Source organism: Nanorana parkeri, unplaced genomic scaffold (assembly GCF_000935625.1).
Source record: "Nanorana parkeri isolate BGI_ZX_2015 unplaced genomic scaffold, ASM93562v1 scaffold115, whole genome shotgun sequence".
Classification (NCBI taxonomy): Eukaryota; Metazoa; Chordata; class Amphibia; order Anura; family Dicroglossidae; genus Nanorana; species Nanorana parkeri.
Window position 1 is genome coordinate 723,722 of NW_017306383.1, and position 25,299 is coordinate 749,020.

At 43.3% G+C, this 25,299-nt stretch overlaps 1 protein-coding gene across 1 annotated transcript in view; it reads right to left on the bottom strand.

Annotated features, from left to right (window-relative positions):
* MTHFD2L (methylenetetrahydrofolate dehydrogenase (NADP+ dependent) 2-like) overlaps positions 1-24,959 on the bottom strand; it is a 60,691-nt gene extending 35,732 nt beyond the window's left edge. The window contains exons 1-3 of the mRNA XM_018553293.1: positions 24,909-24,959; positions 23,399-23,595; positions 19,139-19,261 (exon numbers count right to left, since the gene is read on the bottom strand). Coding sequence (XP_018408795.1) covers positions 19,139-19,261; positions 23,399-23,594 — 319 coding nt within the window. The 5' untranslated portion in view covers position 23,595; positions 24,909-24,959. The remainder of the gene's footprint in view (positions 1-19,138; positions 19,262-23,398; positions 23,596-24,908) is intronic.
* Between the last annotated feature and the right edge of the window lie 340 nt (positions 24,960-25,299).

The following is a 25,299-nucleotide window of genomic DNA, read 5'->3' on the forward strand; positions in this document are numbered from 1 at the left end:
TGACATACTTCACCTGGCTGATAAAAAGATGACCCAATCAAGTTCAACTCATAGCCACCAACTGTCCATCTTGGAGGGACAGTCCATCTTTTCTAACTAAATCCCTTTGTCCCTCTTTGGGACCTCTTTATAGACCTTTATACATCAGACCAACCTCTAAATTGGTCATCCAACCTCTAAATAATTGTATTTTTTTATTTAAAAAGCCAACATAAAGGCAAATTTGGGCAAAAAAAATCATCTAAACCAAAAAATTAATTTGTAATATATTGCAGCTAACCAGTCTTTAGATGTGTTGCCTTCTTTTCCTTTATTTACACCCAATATTTCTGCAAATAACACTTCATGTGCTAAGGTGCCTACGCTCTTTCCACTTTATCTATGGAGGAAGCCATGGTTGTCATCCCAGGCTGCTCTCCTGATTTGGATTGCAAGCATGTCTTCGATCTTCATCTTCATGACATGACATTATTAGTTTACAGAAGACAGCTTGCAAGGAAGTTTGTGATTTCAGATCAATTCACTGGAAGTGACAAGGACAGACCAACAGATATTTTCTGTACTTGCTGAAAAAGTTCATAGTCTGAAATAAGCATCGGAATCAGGCCCGATACAGGGCATTTTGACAAGTACTTATACTTGTCAAAATGCCCTGAAGCCTAGCGCCGAAGCTTGCGCTATGTTTTTTGTTTTTTTTCACTGAAACATTAAAATACATATAATGTTAAAGATGTCTGCGGCACACCATACAGCCTTGAGACCAATGTAAACCTATGTATAGTGCTAAATTTTAAAAGTGTCACAATGGCACAGTATAATAGAAGGGTGAAAAAAAACCATTACATGCACAGATACTTACTTACAGATGCCAGATACTTGTTAAGAGTAACAATGGGATGCACATGGTGATTAAATACAGGCACATGGACTTAAACTTTCCCTTTCACTGGTCAGCTGTCTGCCACTGCAGTTTGTAGGTATTGTCAAGACAATTTAAATAATGATTTTAGGACTGTAAGCTCCTCTACATGGACCAGATACCTATGGCTGCAATTTATCTTTCTCTCCAAGGAATACCAGGTGTAGTCATTCATTACTTCCATTTGTGTCTCTTTGTCTATATTCCTGGACTGTAACATAGAATAAAATACTGTACTTACATACTACATAAACAACACATGCAAAACATTTAATGAAATGTGCAGGAATCTTAATCAATCTGTTTAATATTATCATATTATATCAGTTGTTTAATAAATTATAGACATGTAGCGCTCACCCCTGAAGGAGCTGCCAGAATAACCCGGGTCACCCATAACCTATCTAGGCATTTTGATAACCAGCTACCCCATTAGCATTAACCGCCCTCTTCTAGTGCGCACAGAGCTAATATCCAAGACAAAAGTATGATGCTGAAGAACTTCATTAACATATTCACTCTGGGAGAAAGGGTATAGGGGCCTAGACATCCAGGGTGGAATAGACACTGCAGACTCACCAGCCCCTTTTTGTATTTCAGTGTAGATTTCCTTGTAGCACGGTTTACACTAGGTATTTGAGTAGTAGATGAGCAGGGATTGGCACAAATCCTCTGTATGAGAGACACCAGACTTGCTGATGAGGTACTCTATATTCCATGCACCTCCAGCAGCCATCAGCTTCTCTGGTTCTCCTCCTCCAGCAATAGCAGAGGCCTTCTCTAAACTTGAGGCCTAACAGAGGGAGCATTTCACACACTCAGGTATTCCCACCATTGGGGGCAGGCTGGATAGCACCCCTACCTGGACTAATCCATGGCTGGAGCCAGACTGAGAACATGGCAATTCCCTGGAGTATATATATGCCCTGTCCCAGCATTCAACACTGGCCATGAGAGCCCCAGTGATTGGCTGGTGAACTGCACACAGTGTCCCTCATTGGCTGTCCCACACTACAGCGAGTCATCCTCCACTCAGGCAGGTACAATCAATGCCAGAACCAGTGTCAAAACTACCGCCGGTGCGGCAGGTGCCGCCGCACCGGGGCCTGAGGCTGTGGGGGGGCCCAGTGGGGTCCAGTCCTGGGCACCCCCACAGCCTCAGTGGGGTCCTGCAATATGGGGCAGTGCAGGGTCCCGGTGTTAGAACACCGGGGCCAGAGACGTGTGTGTGTCACACGCCCCGCCCCCTGCAGTGCACACATCGACACAAGGCTGCTGCTATCCTGGCAGGGTGAGTCTGAGCAGGACGAGTCCGAGTGGGGGAAGGGGGGCTCTTACTTCATGTAATTAGACATGTGGATTATAATGGGGAATATTACACTGTAATGTTCCCTATTATAATCTATTCCTCTGATTAAATGATTACAGACAGGCCTCTGTTCTATCACAGTTTGAGACTACGTTAGAATGTGTGACCAGTGACGTGGTCACACATTTAAATGTAATCTCGCCCAGTTTTTTGGCGGTGGAATAGGTGAAGCATTCCAACGCTTTCTCCACTGTTCCAGGGCAGATCGGCATCGCAAATCGCATGTGCAGGAGAACCGATCTGTCCTGCAACAGCCGTTCGGTCCTGAAATGTCACTTCTCTACGACTGCGATCTCACATTCCACCGCACTCACAAAGTGAGTGACATTTCAGGACCGATCAGCAGTTCCAGGACAGATCAGTTCTCCTGCACATGCGATCTGCGATGCCGAACAGCTGGGAAAGCGCTGGAATGCTTCACCTATTTACGGTCACACATTCCACCGCCGAAAAACTGGGCGGGATTACGTTAAAACGTGTGACCACGTCACTGGTCACACATTCTAACGTAGTCACAACCTTTGATAGAACACCGCCATCAGGGGGGTATGGCCGGTACATGGGTATCAACTGTACCAGGTCAGCATGGCAGAGGTGAAAGGGGAGGGGGTGGAGGAGGCTGGGCTCCAGCAGCAGCAGCAGGTAAGAAGAGTTGGGAGGAGGTAAGGGGAAAGGGACCCCGGCGACCAGCCCAGCCCACCTGGGACCCTGCAGAGCCCACCATAGAGAGTCTCAGGTGGGCTCTGCAGGGTCTCAGGTAAGTCCAGCACGCTACTGCAACATTAGAGACCGATGGGGGGGAGGGGGGACCAGTGTGATACGCTCCCGCTCCACCGTCTTGGGAGGGGGGCACAAGATAAAATCTTGCACCAGGGCCCTTTGGTTATTAGGTCCGCCACTGGCCAGAACACCTGGAATGAACCAAGTAAATGCCAACTATAATTCATCCATACTGACTACAGGTCTGGCAATCCCTAAATTTCTAGTAGCCACCTCACAAAAGGTGATGGGGGCTACAGACATATAAATAGGACATAATAAGTTTAAATAGCTATATTGTTATTTAGATGTGGTGGCTGCATTGGTTTTCTTTCTTCAGACTACTTTCTGCAAGAACAAAATAAATCCTGTTTATCTTGCCAGGTATCCAGTCAGGCCCGGTGCTAGCGCAAGGCAAGTAAGGCGGGCGCCTTACGGCACTGCAGGGTGAGGGTGGAAAAAACAGGGCATTTTGACAAGTACTTGTACTTGTCAAAATGCCCCGATGTTTGCGCTATGTTTTTTTTCATAGTCAGCGCTGGTCCGGTGGGGTCCTAATTTAGCTGGCCGGCGACTGCCTGAGGATCCCGACACGCGCGGCACCTCAGGCAGTCGCCGGCCAGCTAAATTAGGACCCCACCTGGAGCTCCTCCCACCGGACCAGCGCTGACTTGCCGCTGCTCTCCTGCACCGAAGGTAAGTGGAAAAAAAAAAAACCATAGCGCAAACATCCGGGCATTTTGACAAGTACCAGTACTTATCAAAAGGGGGTCGGGATCGGGGGGGGGCGCAAAATTGCACCTTGCCCACCTTGACTAAAATCCTAGCACCGGCCCTGTATCCAGTGTCCTTGTAACTTCCTGTGCATTGAAATGATGATGAAAAATTTTTTATCAGCTTTCCTAGTTATATTTTCTGAAATACAGGGCACCCATCCTCTGTGTAATGGAGATGGGGAGAGGTTGGAGGTAGTCCAAATTAGGAGAGCTAGGGTGACATAAATGCAGTATAGTGAATGAGCATTATCAACCTTTTAGCCTCCCTGGCAGTCTGATTATTTCATTTTTTTTTTCCTTTCTTGTTTCTATTTTTTTTCTCCCTCTTTTTACTTTCAAATCTCCCGCCGGTTCCACCCCCCCTGCGACGCAGACGCTCGCAAGGGACGGAACCCGGAAGACGGATGCCGGCATCGGCCGGAGGACACAGCGAGGATCGTGGACAAGGTAAGACGCTACAGTGTAATCCCAAGTGTGGCTCGGGGTTACCGCTTTTGGTAATGAAAATTAACCCCGAGCCACACTCGGGATTACCGCCAGGGAGGTTAATGGCTGCCACAACAGTGACTGGGCACGCCTTCAGGTTCCCTTCAATTTAGATGCATACATATTCATACGAGTTCCTTATCTTTCTAAATGGGAAGGAAAAGGAGATATTAGCTCCATTTCAATGACCTCTACTGTAGTATCAGACTTACCCACTATCAACCCGAGAGGTCCAGGTACATTTAAGGAGAGGAAATTGTCTTTCCTCCACCTATTGTTGACACCTGGCCTTCAAATAACCATGTATACCCATCACCATTGATTTGTATTTGTACTGACAAATGACATTCAGCTTTGACCCACTTTTTTACACCTTCATTTCCAGGGAACAATATGTCAGTCAATGTTCACACCATGCTCTGCAGAAAGTAGCACGTCTTTATTCAAATGAATGTGTGGAATGAAGGAGTGGGTGTATTAATAGCAAACCTTAGATGACGAGAATGGCTTATAGCTGGGAGCCAAATTGTTTAAAAAGATGTTTATGTTAGGCAAGAGGAGCCTCTGATCTACTGAAAATAATAGGATATGTACTGCAATTGTTAACCATCATAAGAACATCTTATACACATGTTTTTGCCTGTAAAATGAAAACTGTATTGGTATCAACATGAGGTATCACAGAAAATGACATCAGTGATACTGACACAGAATCAGGTGCTGCTCGCACACTACAGATGTCCACTTCATTCTGCAAATGAGTCATTCAAATACAACAATTGGTAAAAAGTCATATGACATAAAAAATAACACTCCACATGCTAATAATGTTAAGGGTGTTATAGCGCCGATCACTTGTATGTTGTGTTTTGCTCCCCTCCCCCCTGGAGTGTGGCCCCCTCCTGACCCCTCACCTTCAATCCTGGGATCTGCTAGCCCATCTGTGGCCCGGGAATGGCTCGGGAGGGTGTCAGAAGGTAAGATGGGAGGGAGTTCAGCATCTTCTTCCTTGCTGATTTTCCTCCGTACAGTGAATGCAGAAGTGATGTGTATTACATCACTTACGCATTCACCTGTCAGTCATCTGGCTGCTATAGCCAGAGAGAAGTGGCTGATGAAGCAGATCTGTGCTTCATCAGCTTCTTTTTGGGTTCCCAGGTGACATTAGGGGTCTTAGAGATCCATAATGTCTCCATAAAGAGGACCTGTCAGTGTGCCTTTGCTATTATATAGGGGGGTTGTTATCCCCCCTATGTGATAGCAATAACAATAACAGTAAAAAAAAAAAAAAGTCACATATAAAAAAAAAAATTTTAAAACCCCCCAAAAAATGTAAGTTCCCCAACCCCACGTTTACGCACATATAAACGTAAATACGCGTTTGATGCACCAGCACACAAAAACGACAATTGCGCTACACGTTACATATCGCTGCGAATGTCATAGTGAGAGCAATCATTTCAGGGTCATCAATCACTGATAACACTAAACTGATGAGCGGTAAAAGCTTTTAAAGTGTTGCCTATGGCCAATTTGGGGTACTGTACTTTTTTGAGGTTTCTCGCGTGCGCGCAATTTTAAGGCTTGACATGTTTGGTGTCTTTTTACCTGACCTATAGCTGGTGACAAATTGTTGAGTGCGTTTGTCATTTGTTTTGTTTTTACCCGACCTGACCCCGCCTTTTATATTCAACCAAAAAATTGGGTAATAATAAATGTTTTACAATTTAATCCAGGGGAAAATAAAAAAACTCCAGTGGTGATTATATACCACCTAAAGAAAGCTCTAGCTGTCCCTAAAAAATGGTATAAAATTCATTTCTTTACAGCGTTGCATGACGGAATAAACATCAGTCAAAGTACCGCAGCACTGAATACTGAAAAATGGCCTGGACAGGAAGGAGGTTTAACATCCCGGTTAAATAACTGGAAAAAAAAAATAATAATAAGTAAAATAATAAGAAATAATAATTAAAAGGTGATTAAAAAGTAAAAAATAATAAGAAAAAAATTATTTAAAAAAGTTTAAAAAATAAAGAAACAATAAAAAAAATTAAAACTGCCCCTGCCATCCGGTTGACATTCTTCATTGATGGGGGGGGAAGGTTGAAAGCACTATTTTTTCAGATCGCACTGGACTGAAATGCAGGCACTATTGTGCCTGCGTTCCGGGTGCGGGTGATCGCACTGTGTGGGCAGGGGGCATGGCTGCGGTGCCATTGACTTCAATACAACCCCACACCCCCTCCCGCCCATGAACGCAGGGAGTCGGCCGGTTTGCATTCCAGTGCGTCCTAGAGGCCCCAGCGTCCTGTCCTCCCGCGGTGCTCATGTGGCCGACGTTTCACATGGGGAGAGGTGTCCCACCCTTTTACGTCTGCAGCGTCTGACACACGAGCACCGCGGGAGCATAGCCGTAGCCAGCTCCTTTTGCGCCCAAGGCGGGGGCTTCAGGGAAATATTAGGGGCCTAAACAGCCCCCTGATATTTCCCTTTTCAAATAGAAAAAGAAATTGAGGACACAAAGTCCTCTATCTCTTTTTCTGCAGCCTCTGTTCTAAATGAATGGAAAGCACAGAGGCTTCCCATTCATTCAGAAACTATTTACTATCGTCAAGTTTCTGAATGGGGAGGAGCCTCTGTAGTGAGTGCTTCTCCCCATTGAGAAACTCATGAATGAACAGGAAGTGATGTAAATCACATCCTGTTCATTCATAACTGGGGATACATAGTACTATGTGTCCCCAGTTATTTACAAACACTGGAGTGATCAGCTGATCGCTCCAGTGTTTGTCCTGCACAGAGGATCGGAACATATCACTGATATGTACCGATCCTCCGCTCTCCCGGTCAGAGACAGCGGGGGATCCGAGGAGCAGTGAAAGAAGCACTTCAGCCGCGGGGGCAGCGGAGGACGGAGCCGCTGTCACAGAACTAAGGCCGAGCGGTGAGGAGAGAGAGAGGAAATGGACTGGTAGATCGCGATCGATCACTGCCCTAGAGGAAGAACTTCAGTATTGCACCTGAAACTGGGCCATGCAAATCTGCCATCCTGGCTATACTGTATGTGGAACTGGATGGACCTATGTCTTTTCCAACCTTATTAACCATGTAACTATAGGAATCAAATTAATCCAGTAGCTCCTTCAAACTAATCCAGTAGCTCCTAATCAGCCACTGTGTTATGTGAAAAAGGAAATTTAGGTTGTCACTTTCACAGCTGTATGACCATCATGTGAAGCTCAGTATGTATTTTGGTCTTAAAGAACATTTAGATCTTATATCTGTACTGTCAGCAGCGGTGTATTTACCTTTGCTGCTGCCCTAGGCTGCACATCCCCCCCCCGGGGGGGGGATGTGCAGCTTTGCCCTAGGCAAGGCAGCATCGCCGCCCTCAGCGAATCTGCCGCTCCAGGCAAACGCCTTGTTTGCCTCGCGGCAGATACGCCCCTGACTGTCAGACATCTCATGGGCCCATGTTGGTCTATGGGGAATCGGATGTAAACGGACATGTGTCCATTTACATTAGATTACCTCAATCCATCACGATCAGGTCCGGCGAAGCGGAAAGATCTGTTTGTTTTTCCGGAGTCAGGGGTAACCGGATGTAAATGGCTGGCCATCTGTTTAGATTCAGCTGCCCATAGATAAACATTGGGCTCACATCCACCTGAAAATCTGATAGAAGGACCAGATTGGAAAGCCCATGTGAAAGGGCTCTAAGATTTCATAAGACATATTTATTTCATTAAGAAGGACCTGAACAACTTTCCTCCATAGTAATCATGCTTTCTGTAAAAAGGACAAATACTTGCTTCATGTGTTGCTATGATGTTTATGTGAAGAATTCAGGTGTGACAGCCTCACCTTACAGCATACAGGACATTTACTGAGCTCTTGTGTTCCTAGTTAATTTTTTTTTGTGTTAATTCTAATTTAGTAATACGAAATTTTCAGGCACCTTGCATATAGATATGGGCTTTTACCCTGCCTCCTCCCCTAAACCAAATCTTCTCCTTTTTACATTGTCAGAAAGAGTATATACAGTAAACTCTCAGTTATCCGGTATTCAACTAACCAGAACTGTCATCTAACCACTGTTTTGCTGATCTGCGGCATATATTATCCTGGAAATGATTGTGTTACTATTTGTCTTAAATTGCTTTTGAATACTGCATTTTAATATTAATATGAAGTTGATGCAGAGTTTATGTTATGATATCGTATAGTATTGGGTATGGCATTAGTTAGACCTATTTTTAATAGTAACTCTCAAGCATCCAAAAACTACATTTATCTGGAATCTACCAATCCTTGTGGATGCCGGATAACAGGGAGTTTACTGTATATTAATATATCTGTATATATTTGAATGAGATGTGTGAGAAAGCTGAAGGTTAGTTATGGGGAATTCGGACTGAAGAATAATGTCACTTGAACAGCTCAGCAATGCAGAAAAGCAACCCTGCACGTTATTTTTCTAACAAATGGCTGTCTACTATAAACCAGGATTAGACTGTTGTCTGTAGTAGCTGATACTGACTCAAAAGGAGCTAATTTACAAAAAAGGTTACTTTTACCTTTGCCTATCATCACCTTAATTGTCAGTCAAGTCCTGGTGAGATAAAATCTTTTAAAATGTGAACTTGACATATGCAGTCAACATAAGCAAAAAAATCTGTATTAAGGTGTTCTTGGAAAAGAATAAAGTTGCAGCCCTTACAAAATGTTCATGGTCCAATAGTCAGCGGTGAAACTGCGGTGGTGTCAGAGTTTATATTAAGGATGCACTGACACCGGTTTCTCGTGTAATGACTCGCCACCCGGCTTCATGATCACCAGGTGATGGGGAAGCATGGAGCTGGCTTTCTGGCCAATCAGGAAGCTGGGCGGTGGGTAATAACTCGCCACCCAGCTTGCCGACCAATCAAAAAGCCGGGTGGTGAGTCATTACATGCTGCCCGGCTTCCTGATTGGCCGGGAAGCCAGCTCCATGCTCTCTCATCACCATGGAAACTGCGGGGACCTGATTGGCCAAGAAGCCAGCTCCATGCTCTCTGGTGACAAGGGAGCATGGAGCCGGCTCCCGACCATTTAGAAGTTTCGGTATCGGAATAAGTATTGGGAGTATTTGGACGAGTATATTTCAAGCAGTTCGATAAGCAAATCTCTGTTGGAGTACTGACACACTTCGGCAGTGCATTTCACCAGAGTGCAATCCAGTTCAGTCACAAGTCCCCTCCTTGTCTCACCTGCAATGCCATGAGTTGTGTTTCTTCTGAAGTATGCTAGGTCTTCTAGGCACAGTAGTGAAGCTAGACATTTTGTGACCCGGGACAAAAGCCTGAGTTGCTCCCCCCCCCAAGGGAAAAGTTCTCCATCCACACACCGACTACGCTCCTCCTAAAGCGGCACCTGGGGAACATGCTCCCCCAGCACCCCCTTAGCTTCGGCCCTGTCTACGTATACAGTACATAGCTACAGGAAGCTCCTGCTAAAGGTATGCCACAGTCTGAAGAGCATTACTTTAATGATATCACCTATGTCATTGAGCCACCTCCTTACAGCAGCCATTTTTGGTACTTTGTCATGCAAACAGTCTGTGTCCACATTAAGTAGTCAGTTATGTTACTGATGACAGCTGTACTGGTTTAGAAAAATAAATTGGGACTGTCACTGTAGCGAAAGGATTTTTGGGTCCTAGTGTACAAAGTACGCTAACACTATAATGCTTCTGATGGACACTTGAAGACCTGCTTGCAGCAAAAGCTTGTGATTCCATTGGTTTTATTTGGTTTAAAGTGCGCAGCTAACTCATTACAGGGAAGAAATACCCATACTATTCTCTATCTTGTGTAGCGCCCTCTAGTATGTTGCTATCGAATTTAGTGAATATCTGGACTGTAATCAGTCTAGATGCTGTTTTGTTCTGAGTTCTGGGTTTTACAGGTGTCCCTGAGTTTGCTGGATTGATTGCTTCTCCTGTTGCTGGGTTGGGGACCCAGCATACAGTGAGGGAGGATCCATCCTCAGACTGTGACTGTGCACTTGACCCTAACCAATCCCTGAGCAGGATGACTCAGGGGTATGGTTGGAGGCAGGTGATAAAAAGTTTGGGGACACCTTCCAGAACTCTCTCCGCCCCAGGGGCCCTCCATAGGAGGAGGCCTGTGTGATAGAGATGCCTGGCCTGGGACTCAGCATGTGGCAGGTGCTGGGGGTCTAGAGGCCTGAGATACTGCAGATGCCTGGTATGTACCTCAGCACGTGGAAGTTATTGAGGGCCTAAGGACTTCAGATGCTGCTGAAAGGAGACCTGATAGAAGATGGGCTGGAGGTGGAATCTACTTATCGAGGAGTGTCGCAGAGAAGCTGGTGAGAGCTACCGTCTGGAACCCTGTACGAGATCCCTCCAGAGATAGTTTTCTCTCTCTCTCTCTCAAGGTCCTGGACTATCCTGGCTGTTCGCTGTGCTATTTTACATTGGTGGTCGCTCTGACAAGACCACTGTATTACTGAATCCGTTGCTACAGGAGAATACAGAATCCTCTGAAGTATTACCCTACAATCCCAAACCCTCTCTCCTGTTTGATCCTGTGCAAATAAATACTAAAAAGACCATATGACTTGAGCCTGTTCTGTTCCGGAGTGTCGTTGTTGCTAGATCTGAGAAACGGGTCAGTGGCTGGCAGAAACAGGTAGGGGAACCCAAGTTCATTCAGCGGCTCCTTCGGGGTGAGAGCTACACTTGTATTATCGCACGCAGAGGCGGCTCTCTAATTAGGCGAGTTAGGCGGTCGCCGAAGGCCTCGAGCTCACGAGGGCCTCGCGGCTGCCTAACTCGCCTGTGCAGCTTCACCACACCCGACAGCAGGCAGATCTAGGAAGGGGAGGGGGGAAAAGTGGGGTGCACGAAGGCTGCCGGCGCTCCATTCTCCCTCCCGAGGAACTTGCTGCTCCCTTCCACTGCCCAGGGACGGACTGACCCGAGGACCGGCGGCCTCCTCCTGGCGGAACTACGAGGAGTCCTGGCATTCTGCCACTTGCTTCTTCTTTCCCTGCAGAGAGAGCACGCTGGGGGATGGCGTGGACAGGTAGAGGCCCCGCTCCTGCCGCTGTCCCTGCAGCAATCAGCGGTGGCATCAGAATTGGAGGGCATGGAGGAACTAATACCGGAGGGTGAATAAAGTCTGGAGAGTGTCACGCTGGACCAGGAGCTCAGGTCAGTGAAGCATCCCTGTGTTAACATAGGGTGCATGCTGAAAAAACAAACTATCATATTCGTTTTTTCAAATACTTAAATCATGTTATTGTTTACGGCTGCTAAAGATTCTCTATGTACAAGATCCAGTTGCCCAATACCCGTGAGCCCCATACTGTGCATTCCCTAAATCTGATCTCTGCACTCTGCGTTCCCTCTGCGCTCTGTGCTTTCCTTCTGCGCTCTGTGTGTTCGTTCCTTCTGCGCTTTGTGCATTCCTTCTGCGCTCTGTGCGCTCCTTCTGCGCTCTGTGCGTTCCTTCTGCGCTCTGTGCATTCCTTCTGTGCTCTGTGCGTTCCCTAATTCTGACCTCTGCGCACTGTGCGTTCCCTAATTCTGACCTCTGTGCACTGTGCGTTCCCTAATTCTGACCTCTGTGCACTGTGCGTTCCCTAATTCTGACCTCTGTGCGTTCCCTAATTCTGACCTCTGCGCTCTGTGCGTTCCTTAATTCTGACCTCTGTGCGTTCATTCTGCACTGTGTGCGTTCCTTACATCTGCGCTCTGTGCCTTCCTTCTGCGCTGCGTGCTTTCCTTACTTCTGTGCTCTGTGCGTTCCTTCTGCTCTCTGAGTGTTCCTTACTTCTGACCTCTGTGCTTTGTGCGTTCCTTACTTCTGACCTCTGCGCTGTGTGCGTTCTTTAATTCTGACCTCTGTGTGTTCCTTCTGCGCTCTGTGCGTTCCTTACTTCTGCGCTTTGTGCGTTCCTTCTGCGCTCTTTGCGTTCCTTCTGCGCTCTGTGCGTTACTTGCTTCTGCCCTCTGTGCGTTCCTTCTGCACTCTGTGTGTTCCTTACTTCTGCGCTTTGTGCGTTCCTTACTTTTGACCTCTGCACTTGGTGTGTTCCTTCTGACCACTGCGCTCTGTGCGTTCCTTAATTGTGACCTCTGTGTGTTCTTTATATTGGACCTCTGCGCTTTGTGCATTTTTTTATTCTGAACTCTGCGCTCTGTACGTTCCAACTTCTGACCTCTGTGTATTCCCTACTTCTGGCCTCTGCGCTCTATGCGTTCCTTAATTCTGACCTCTGCACTCGGTGCGTTCCTTCTGACCTCTGCACTCGGTGCGTTCCTTAATTGTGACCTCTGTGCGCTCTTTATATCAGACCTGTGTGCTCTTTATATCAGACCTCTGCGCTTTGTGCGTTCCTTAATTCTGATCTCTGCGCACTGTGTTCCTACTTCTGACATCTGTGCATTCCCTACTTCTGGCCTCTGTGCTCTGTGCATTCCTTCTGACATCTGCGCTCTGTGCGTTACTTATTGCTGACCTCTGCAATCTGCGTTTCTTCTGACCTCTACACTCTGTGTGTTACGTACTAGTGACCTCTGCATTCTGTGTATTACTTCCTTAGGGTCAGGGTTTTGCATATAGTTATTTGTAGAATTAGATAAGAGACAAAAATAAAATTCTAGCTTTAGGACCTGTAAATTCCTGGCTGCTGGGATTAAACACTTGTCTTAAACTGTGCAATTTATACAGTTCATTTTTAATTATTGTTTGCATTTTCTTTCACTATGGGTGTAGATCGGGGGCCTCAGGTTTGATTTTCGCCTAGGGCCTCACAAAGTCTAGAGCCGCCTCTGATCGCACATGTATGTTATAGTATGTGTTTGTACTCTGCAACAGAATAACAGCAAACATTTGAAGCCCCATCCGCCTCATTTTTTAAAAGCCATCACATTTTGTGCTTAAAACTTCTCAGCTGCTTTCCCAGAATAACAAAATCATGACACACTAACATTACAAAAATGTCGTTTGAAAGAATGCCAAGTCAAATCATACTGTATACAAGGTTTCACAACCAAGATACAGCTAATATACATCTTGCCATGGCGTGTGGGCATCATGACATACCTGACATAGCCCTGCCACTAAACGGCAGCATTTATTGGGGTTGAGGAATCTTCCTTTAAATGTCCAGGTATGACTCTTGAAAGTGATTCAGTCTGTGTGACTGAAATGGTTTTAAATGTCAGCTCTCTTCTAACATCCTTTGTCTGTACTCTGGTATGGACATTCAGTAACAGGGACAGGAGAAAGAATATATGGAGTAAAAGTGTGGTAATGTCGCCACGATTGTATTTTATTGGGAACATTAAGAGGGTTATTAACTAAAGAGCCGAAGGATCCAGCCGTAGCTTCGGCTGATCCTTCAGCTCGCTTCGGTTGCCTCTGCCCTTCGGTTAAGTCGCAATAGCCCGTACAGCAGCCGAAGTCAGCTGAGCTGAACACATATGATTCGGCTCGGCTGAGCCTCAGTAACAGCCGAAGCATGGAGAAAGGTTGACCGAAGCTGACCGATCTCCACGCATATAACAGCTGGGCGGAACCATTGACAGATTAGCGATCCCTTAATGACCTGGGGACGCCGATCTGTGATTAAACGATAACAACTGGGCAGAGCTGGCGGTGACGTCACGGCCGGCTCCGCCCCGGTTGTTATCCATTGGCCCGGGACCTGCTAGAAGACTCTGGCAGGTGCCGGCCAATAGGAAACAGTTGGGTGGAGCTAGTTGTCACCACTAGCTCTGCCCAATTGTTTTTCTTTTGCTGGCTTCATTACGTGGCGGGAGTTATTTTTTATTGTTACTTTTTTTTTCTTTTCTTTAACCAGTTGACATCCGCGGTGTTAAACCCCCTTCCTGGCCAGGCCATTTTTCAGTATTCAGCGCTGCGGTACTTTGACTGACATTTATTCCGTCATGCAGCGCTGTACTGAAATGAATTTTATACCCTTTTTTGGGGACAGATAGAGCTTTCTTTTGGTGGTATTTATTCACCACTGGGGGTTTTATTTTTTTACTATATTAAGGAAAAATTACCGAAATTTAAAAAAAAAAAACAGTTTCCCCTATATTAAATGATAAAACATTTATTATTACCCAATTTTTTGGTAAAATATAAAAGATGGGGTCACGTCGGGTAAAAAGACACTAAACATGTCAAGCCTTAAAATTGCGTGCGCGCGCGAAACCTCAAAAAACGATAATACCCAAAATTGGCCATAGGCGACGCTTTAAAAGCTGTTACCGCTCATCAGTTTAGTGTTATCAGTGATTGATGGCCCTAAAATGATTGCTCTCACTGCGACGTTCGCGGCGATATGTAACATGTGTAGCGCAATTGTAATTTTTGCGCGCTGGGGCACCGGACGCGTATTTACGTTTATAGGCGCGTAAACGTGGGGGTGGGGGAGTTAAACATTTTGGGGGGTTTTTTTCCCCTTTTTTTATATGTGACTTTTATTTTATTTTACTTTTTTATGTGTTACTTTTATTTTTTTTATTTATATTTATTTTTTTGCACTTATTGTTATTGCTATTATATAGGGGGATAACAATCCCCCTATATAATAGCAAAGGCACACTGACAGGTCCTCTTTATGGAGACATTAGGGGTCTCTAGGACCCCTAATATCACCTGTGGACCCCAAAAGAAGCTGATGAAGCAGAGATCTGCTTTATCAGCTTCTTCTCTCTGGCTATAGCAGCCAGATGACTGACAGGTGAATGCGGAAGTGATGTAACACACATCACTTCTGCATTCACAGCCCGGACGGAGATCAGCAAGGAGCTGATCTCCCGTCCTCCTCCTCCTGACGCCCTCGGAGCCGGTCCCGGGATGGATCCAAGATGGGGCAAAAAAAAAAGTTTGCCGGGAACGAGCACATATAGGCGATCGGCGGGCTATGCTCTGAAGCTGCAGCAGCCGGGAGGAGAGAGAGGGAGCGCTGACAGGTACGATCAGAGCCACCTCTCTGAGTGCCCGCTTCGTGAAGCTGCAGCGAGAGGGAGCGCAGAGAGGTGTGATCATAGCAGTCTTAAAGAGGCCCCCCGTCTCAAAAATGCACCTTTGCCTGTGTAGGCAAAAATCCTTGCACTGGCCCTGGTTCAAGAACATCTGTTAAGGGATGACAGAGTTCTGTCTCTATCTCACAATTCCTCTCCTGGATGAAAAGTTTACAGGGAATGAAAAGCTTAACATATTGTTCCTTGTTCCCCATTCCACATAAACATATATATAAATATAAACATATCCCTTTAGAATAACAGATAACTGTATTTACCAGCGTCGTTCAATGCTGTACATTCTTGGAAGGTGGCCAAGGATCATTAGATTTAAGCACCTGTTAGGATACGTTTTTTTTTTGCTATGGTATATCTTTTGTAACTAGTTAAAATATCACTAAAGAATATCTGGTTAAAAAAAAATAAAGGACATTCATTTGACTTGTTTTTTAGTTTTCTTTATGTTAACTGATGGCACCATCTAGTGGCTAACAATATATATTTGACAGTTAAATACAGTCCATACACTCTGAATTTATATTTAGAATAGATACGCAGTTTGCCAGCCAATACCCCAAATTGCATTTTTTTTTAATCTGTTAATTGTCAGCAGCACAGTTTATTGAATTACTAATCACTTCTAGGTCGTGGATCCTTATCCACCCCTAACATAATGCAATGTTAGGGGAATTAAAATACTCACAAGCAACATTCAAATACATTAACATTGTTGAGCTGTAGATAGCGCTGTAGTACAATGCTAGTCTATGTTAGTCTGTATGTTCATGCTTATCTTTGATATATACATGAAGTTCTCTGTGTATGCTGTATAATGCTGTATTCTGATGTAATGTCCTTATAAGCAAGTCAATCCTAATTCAGCATTCCTCAAGATCTCAGTGCTTCATCTAAACACATAACCAACAGGTTATGGGCCCAGGCAGTAAACAGTACACAGCAAGTCAACCAGAGCCGCATCCAAGCTACTAAAAGATGGCAAGCAGTTCAGATATGGTTTGCAATCGCAAAGCTCAACAATAGCAACTATCAGCTATGGCAGTTCAAGCTTAAAATGTGGCTAAGCAAAGATGACTTGTGGCAAGTACTGAGTACAGATAGACCCACTAATGGACTCGAGGAGGAACAGGACAAGAAGAACAGGCAAGGAAAAGCAATTATAAGTCTGCTTGTGGAAGATGACAAGCTCATCCACATAAGAAAAACAAATACAGCTAAAGGTATGTGGGCTGCATTGCAAAAACTGCATGAGTGTTCAAACCTAAACATTAAACTATAAAGTATAGCTTAGAGTATAGAATAAAGCGTTTACACAAGCTATATAAGATGAGGCTAGAAAAAGGCCAGGAAATGCATTAGCATGTGAATGCCATGCTGGAAATAATAGAACAGTACGTGGCCGTGCAATTGGAGAAGAAATTAAAGATAACCACGCGGTGGCATTACTGCTATGCAAAGGAAATATGCACAATGACGAAAACGAGAAAGCCCTTAAGGTGCATGAGAGCGCAAAGCAAAACAAAGAAAGCAGAGTGTGTTTGCGCTGTAAAAAGACTGGTCACCTGAAAAAGGACTGTTCAATCTGTAAAGCTGAGCAGCGAAAGCGAAAGGCACCTACAAGAGAAAGAGCTAAGGCAGCTACAAAGGAAACTGCAGGCACATCATGGAGCACTACCTTTAAAGTGACTCAGAGCAGTATACCAAATGCATGGTGTATTGACAGGAAAAGAATTACATCAAGAGTTTGTAGCCATGTCCAGTAACAAATTCCAACGGAAACCAGGAATTAAACTCGCCAACAATGGAGGGGAATACATCAGTAAGGAAGTGGAATCATATCTGAAGGAACAAGGTATAGTACACCAGACAAACACACCATACTCTCCTGAACAAAATGGTGTAGCAGAACAGAAAAATCGCACTCTTATAGAAAGGGCCAGATGCATGCTGTCAGATGCCAAACTACCTAAGAAGTACTGGGAAGAAGCAGTCACGACTGCAACATACCTACAGAACAGACTACCATTAAAAGCCATTAAAAGCACCCCATTTGAAATGTGGCATGGATCGAAGACTAGCCTAGGGCAGATCAGAGTGTTTGAATGTAAAGCTTACTCCTATATTCCAAAGGAGAAGTGATCCAAGTTGGAGAACACAGCCTTGGAAGGTATTCCGGTGGGCTATAGTGATCAAAGTAAGGGATATAGAATCCTAAACCCAAAGACTGACAAAGTGACAATAAGTCACAGTGTTTACTTCAGTGAGAACCCATCACCAGAAACAATGTTGTGAAGTAAATTCGCCCAGTAAACCAGCAAAGGAAATTGAGCAAAGTGAAGCCACACAGGAGCCCGAACAAGAGAAGGAACTCACAATGGATAGGTCAAATTTTATGTTAGATTTTGCTGAACAACCTGAAATTAGAAGATCCATTTGGGCAACCGATTACCACCCTGCAAGCTGTCATATACTGCTAAGACACATAGCATACTTGAACCAACGTCGTGGGAAGACATTAAAAAAATTACCAAAAAAAAATTACCAAAATGCGAAGCCAATAAATGGAGAAAGGCAGCAAAAGAAGAAATTACTGCGGATGCACTCACCAAGCCATTGCCCCACCATTCTATATGCAAATTAGACAAAACTTGTGTAAACAGATCATATGTCAAAAATATTTAAACTACGCTGTTACCTGCAGCTGGACACTATGAGTATTAAATAGATCGTCCTAATGAGCTCCTGTCCCCTAAGAGGATCCTGTATTCACTTCCTCTTCCTTTTCCGGCTGCTAATTGCTCCAACTCCATCACCTCCAATACCACTGCTGCATAGACGGGAGGCGCACTAATCACACAGCCTTCGACAAGCGCCCGACTACTCCCTCAGCCCCACCACCAGTCCTCTGGTACACATATCCCCTCGGTCCAGATTCGTCCACGGCTCCACTCTGACCCCCAGCCTCACCAGCACGCCTGACACTACAGCTTGCAGCAGCCACGTCCAGATCATAGGACCCGTCCCGCTTACTTACTTCTTTACTTCTCCCCTCTCTCCCTACCAGAATCGCATCTGCTGGCCACTACTTACAGAACTACACACCACTCCTAGAACTGCCAGATCCTCCATCGGGGCCGCTCTGCGTCCGGACCCTGTGGGCTACAAGTAAGTTCCCCATTTGTTCAAATTTTGATTTTGATTTTTATAGAGACGGCCTGTCTCAACACCATTCATACTATTAGTTTTATAGTGGACCTAGTTAAGTTTTTGCAGAGGGCAGGGACAGGTAGAATGTTAATATTGCAAAAAAAATTTTTTTTTTTTAGCAGGATTTAAAGCATGTCATGTAAAACAAAAACATATTTAGTACAATACATGAACATTTCCCCATGTTTTATGCCTTTAATCATGCACAAGTACAGAAAAAAACCTGTTGATGTATCAGAAATATAATAGGCTCCTACCTTCCTGTTTTAACTGACAATGCAGTGTCTTTTTGAACTCTAAAATCCTAAGCATGTGGTTTTATCCCTGCCTACTTCTTTTCTGATAGATAACAAAGGACAGAGTCCCCATGTCATTCCCCCACATTCCCATGTCCATAACCCCTCCATTTCACTTGCTTTCTTTTCACATAGAAGCGTAAAGCTGTACTTCTTGTAAGAAATCAGGAAATTACATTTATTTACTTGAAGTCTTGTGAACAAAACTATAGAATCATTCAGCAGAAGTCATGTTGGATGATCAGTTTTGCTTACCTGGTAAAGGTAATTGTAGTAGCAGGCCACTAACACTAGAATCACGGTTTAATTTGCTTATGATATCCAGTAATTCTTCCTGAGTAATATTGCTGGGTCTAAGTAACACTTCACTGGAAATTCCTGAAAATAGACACATTACATTTAAACAATATTCTAAATAGCACAAAAAGATTAAAGAGATTTAATTTTTATGCAGGGCTTTTTTTTTTTTTGCAAGAAATGGCAAATAGGAGCCCTCGATTTTAATCATATTACCATACTCCCAGACTATGGATACAACACATTTACTTATTCTTAACAAGCAGACATTGTGGAGGAATTCATCCTCAAAGATCACAACAGAGACTCTGCAGTTAATGCTTAAAGCACCTGCTGTTTGCCTAAATTAGAAGAACAACAGGCCGCCAAGTTTCTGATACCATAGAAAATACGAAAATAGAAAAGCAGTGTTGTGAAATTTGAAGATGAATTTCTTCATAATGCCTGTAAGATCAGTAAGACTCCTTTACTACTTGCTAAGAATGTTTAACTACTTTAATGTCCATAGTCTGGGAACAGGGGCCCTTTAAAGCTTCTGTTAGGGGTGCCTGCGTTCTGCATAAAGCTTCCTATAAAAAAAAAGAATGTAATAAATAAACCAATGACAGTGCTTCAAACTTCGATTCCAACTTTCTCATTTTTTATGAAAGTGCAAGTTTTTCTTTTCATCTGTGCACCTGGGACACAAGCAAATATAAAACACTGGCAGAAGCTCTAAAGCTGGCCATACACTGTGCAAATTTTGGCCGGTTCTTAAAGAAATATCAAAAGAGCCAGTCAGAAAATTTGAAGGAGGACAGTAACCACAGCCAATCAGCTGCCATCACTGTTTGGGTATTCTGACAATAACACATCCATTGCTGTCAGAGTGCAATAACCCAGCAGAAGATCTTGCCATCCACGCTGTGTAACATGGATGGAGGAATCTGTTTTTTTGTTTTTTTTTCGTTCAGCCCACAATTGAACAAAAGTTGAACAAAAAAAATGTAACAGCGTTTGGCCTGCTAAACCTTCCTCACTTTATAAAAAATAAATAGACACTTTTAGTTGGAGTTGGCCTAAAGCACCCAACAGCTTAAGGAAGGATAATGTTTCCAGATGTTTGGTTATATTACCTAGCATCTCAGCTCTTCTCAGTACACAGTGTTTCTCAAGCTTTTTTCAGTCACAGCACCCTTTCAAAATCCATACCAGATGCTTATCCCAGATGGGGGTTTGGTATGGTTTTTAAGGGGGGACACCATGCAAAACCCTCTCACACACCTCAAAAACCCTCTCACATTAGTAGGCCCTTTTAGATCAGAGCCCCACCTTCACTTTAGAACAGGGGTCTCAAAGTACCGGACTTGTTACTTTTGGTCTGCAGGTAGGGCCGCGGATATGGGGGGTAAAGCCAGCCCTCCTGTACTGGGCCCCATCAGGTCAGCAGGGCCTGGGGACAGATGGGGGCTCTTACATATAGTTACATAGTTACATAGTAACTAGTATTTGAGGTTGAATAAAGACATTAGTCCATCAAGTCCAACCTATTAGGATCTCATTCTAGGAGTACCTGTACCCCTGTATATTACAGTCCCTTAAGAAATCGTCCAAAAGTTTCTTGAACAATTCCACATTCTTTGCTGAAATCACTGTCTGTGGCAGTGAGTTCCAGACCCTAACTGATCTTACTGTGAAGAACCCCCTTCGCCCCTTGTGCTGGAATTTTTTTTCCACTCTTACCTTTTGCAGCAGCCAAGAGCATAGCTAGGGTTGCCACCTGTGTGGCACTTACCCGGATAGCCTGGGTTTTGAGTCTACTGTGTGCTGTGTTCAGGTTTCAGGCCAGCTGAAACCCAGACACAAGATGTTACAATGTCAGACGGACTGGGGCAACCACAGGGTCCTAGTTCTCCAACTTGAGTGCATGGAGGAGGCATGGGGCACGGAGGGATGCTGGAACTTGGGGAGCAAGGTGGTGTCTGAAACACAGGATGCAGATGAGTCTTGAAGGCCACAGGGGTTCTGCTTCAGGCATATGTGTTGCTCACTATCTCGCCTCACTCTTTCTCTTGGCTGTCTTTCCTCACTCTCTCTCCTGGCTGTCTCTCCTCTCTCTCTCCCTCTCCTAGTTGTCTCTCCTTGTTCTCTCTCTAATGGCTGTGTCTATTCCCTTTCTTTCCTGGCTGTCTTTCCTCTCCCTTCCCTGGCTGTCTCTTCTCACTCTCTTCTCACTCTCTCTCCTGGCTGTCTCTCTTCTCTCTGCTGGCTGTCTCACCTTGCTCTCTCTCCTCACTATCTCCCCTCGCTGTCTTTCCTTGCTGTCTCTCCACTCTCTCTGCTGATTGTCTCTTCTTGGTATCTCCCATGGCTGTCTCTCCTTGCTCATCCTCCTGAATGTCTCTCCTGATTGTCTCTACTAGCTCTCTATCCTGGTAGTTTATCCTGCCTGTCTTTCCTCGCTCTCTCTCTCTCCTGTCCATCTCTCCTTGCTCTATATATATATACAGTATACACTATATTGCCAAAAGTATTGGGACACCCCTCCAAATCATTGGATTCAGGTGTTCCCAGAAATGTCCTTGCTACTCAATATTCCACGGTCACCCTTGAAAGGGTGGGCCAACTCAATATTAAACCCTATGGACTAAGACTGGGATGCGTGTAAAGGCAGGCGTCCCGATACTTTTGGCAATATAGTGTGTATATAAAAACATTGGTGGCATGTGCTCCATGTAAATTCTCTTGGGAAGCATGGATGGAGGAACACATATGGTCTCAGGATTGAAACATTTGGAAAGTGGAAAAATGTTCTTCTTCTTTTATTTAGAAATAAAACACATGTAAAACATTAAATAGATAGTGCCTAGCTCCTGTTGGGCTAACTCAGATCCCTTTTAACATTCCTTCATGTTGCAGACAGAGGAGTACATTTATTCATTATTGGTAGAATTGTAGGCTAACTAAAACAGAATACAAGCAGACTGGAAGGATTTTTTAAAATAGACACACCTAAATAAGGTATCTGTTAGTTACTTCCATGGTTCTTGGGACATACTGTTATATGATGCTTAATATAGCTGCAAATGGTAACATATTGAAAGTTTTTTTTTATTCACAAAACAGAGATTGTTAGCTCAGGCACAGAAAAGACAAGTACACAATTTGAACATGTGTAGAGACTCTGGTCTTACTATTGTGCCCTATTACCTTATGATAATGAATATTTCCAGAGCACGTTATGGAAATGCCCATCATCTAATGTCTATGTTCTATAATCCCTCTGTACAAGGGCACGAGTTTGCTTTTCTAGATTTTAGTTTTTCCAGTAGCCTCAAGTGGCATCTCATTGGGAGGGGGGCGTCAGCATGGCCAACTAACAGCACTCCAACTCCCCCTTTCTCCTGGTTGCCTTATTAGACCTAAGTGGGACATATTGGCCCTTTTTTACTGTTACTGCTGTGAATCTGCCAGGGCTGAGCTTCCTCTAAATGGATGCACTGTGCATTTTTGTGAATAGACCTGTTAGAGTGTGGCTGTGGCTTCCAAAAATCCGTCAGCTGTCAACTTCTTGAAACTGGGTTTGTATGCGAACTCTTTGCTTTTCAAACATAACATTGATAGCTATGTAATTAGCAAGGTGATATACACCTTCTAAGGGTAAACAGAGGGCAAGATGGAATAGTGGCCATGCGCATGAGTGGTACAGAGGGAGCGATCTTACAGTATCCATCCTGCTCGCCCATGCAGCGTTAAGTTAATTTTATGTTAAGGGTGAGTCTGTCAGCCACTGTGAAAGATCAACTCTCGGACACAAGTCATCTGCTTGAGGAGCACGCACTATACGTTTCCCAGCAATATCCTGGAATTAATATAGATTGCTATTACTATATCCCTTTTGTAAAAGCATCATCTCTGGCTGTTATTCTGATGCTTTAGCAGAAATGCTGTGTAATTAGTGACCTAGAACAAATATATAATTAAAGTATATTTATATTATAGCCATTTATTTAGCATATGGGTGGAAGTTATGTACTACAATGTCTACACCCATGTGAAAATGTATAATGTAGTGGGAGTTCCACAAATAACCCATGTACCAAACAGTCTTTAATTGTGGTAATAATAACTTAAGTTAAGGTTTGACAAAGAGAACTGACAGGTTTAAATGTTGCGAATTTCAGTTTACATCATTTCAACCACAGAAGTGAAAATCATTGCATTTCATAAAGGTATTACCTACAGTAGCTGCAGCTTTGATCTTATTCTTGACATAGGTGTGACTTGCTTGGTTGTCCCCTACTAGTATTACACTGAGATGGGGTCTTTGGTTGCCGAGGCACAACCAGGATTCCACATCCTTGTGGATCTCTTTCTTAATTTCTTTGGCAAGTTTAGTTCCTGAGATAATTTGTGCTTTGGACCTGCAGAACATTCTAAAAATAAGACAAAGAATAACTATAAAACATTTTCCTTGCTCTAAAAAATCTCTTTCTTAAGGTGCCCATACACCTAACAATTATAGTACGATTTTTTTCATCCCGTCATCGAATTGTCGTTCGAATCTGTGCACGACTACCCCATCATGCACAGAACAATGTGAATTTCAATTATCGTTCGTTAGCAATGCTAACTGACCGAATTTCATCGATCCACAGAACAGATTTTCATTTGCACACGTGCAGTGTTAATGTTGCGATTTTTTTTGTATGAAAACGCCACTAATCCATTGATTTTTTAAAGGGTTTTCTAGCCTGCCCGATAGACGAAATTTGGCTAGTTGTATAGTAATTATGATTGTTCACGTCCCATCAACTGGCCGATTATGGTACGAAAACCCGATTTCGTTCGGAAATCGAACAATAGTCGCAAGGTGTATAGGCACCTTTAGAAGATGATGGAACTTGGGCTAAGTTGAGTATTTAAAAAACAAAAAATTTAAACTTATTTTTGCCAGATTTTTTTAAAGCAATATATATTTCAAAAATATATTTTCTTTCCATAGATTTGTATTGATATTTTACAGTAATAAAAGTTTAATAAAAGTAATACAAGTTTTAAAATATGGAGAAACATGTAATAGTGTTGTTAATCCATACTGAATCAGAAGCAGGTACTAAATAAAGTTATGGTCATAATACATATCAAATTACAACTCCAAGACAGTAATATTTGAGTTTATGTAGTCTATTGGGTGTATATATTGCCCAACAAAATGACTATGAAAATAATTTTTGCATTTGGAGTGCTCAAGATTTGCTTGAAAAACTGACTTTTCATTTTCCTCTTTAATTTATTATTTAGTTACTTTAGTTAAGTAATTTAGTTACATTATTCTATGTGCTACTGGTATACCTATTTGTTGTATTGTTTTTCATTGGTCTAAATTTTATTATTGGAAAAAATAAAAGTTTTTGTTTTTTTAATAGAAAAATTGTACCTATTAACCTGTAATTTATTTTAGTCAGCCATTATTAGATTCTTCCACCCCTTCTTCCCTTTAGCAATTTTTTTTTCTTCGTGGTTTTTATTTATTTTAATTTTTTTCTATTCATATTGAATTTTTTTTTCCATTTTTGCTTGTTTTGTTCACTCATTTCTGTAGGGATGCATTACAAAATATGCAAATTAAAAATGTGGATGTCACATAAAATATACTTCCATGTACTCTCCTGTTTCTGTTTGCATTATATATTGTTGAAGGGTACTAAAATACAACATAATATAGTGTTTGATTATCTTACTGAACCTTGATGTTTGCAGCCCACTGGACAAGAATTCCTTGGAGCTTTTGCTTGATTGAAATGACATTCTATAATGAGAAAGCACATCGATTACATCGATCACTCTATAGTTCATGAATTATGTCTGAGCAGAATCTTAACTATCGATACAACAGTGGATGCGAGATCATAAGTGAATTTCTTTATCATTGTACAGTCAGTTAGTAAGTGATTTTACAACATAAAGAGTATAAAACTGTTCAATGTTATCTTATGCATACATTCTCACTCAGTATTTAAAATAGTACGTTATCATTGGCTCTTCAGAAGTGCTAGCTTTGGAGATTTGTTTCTCTTTAACAGGCAATAGGTTTATGCTGATAACACCTATTCTATTACAATTACATCCTTGCTGAC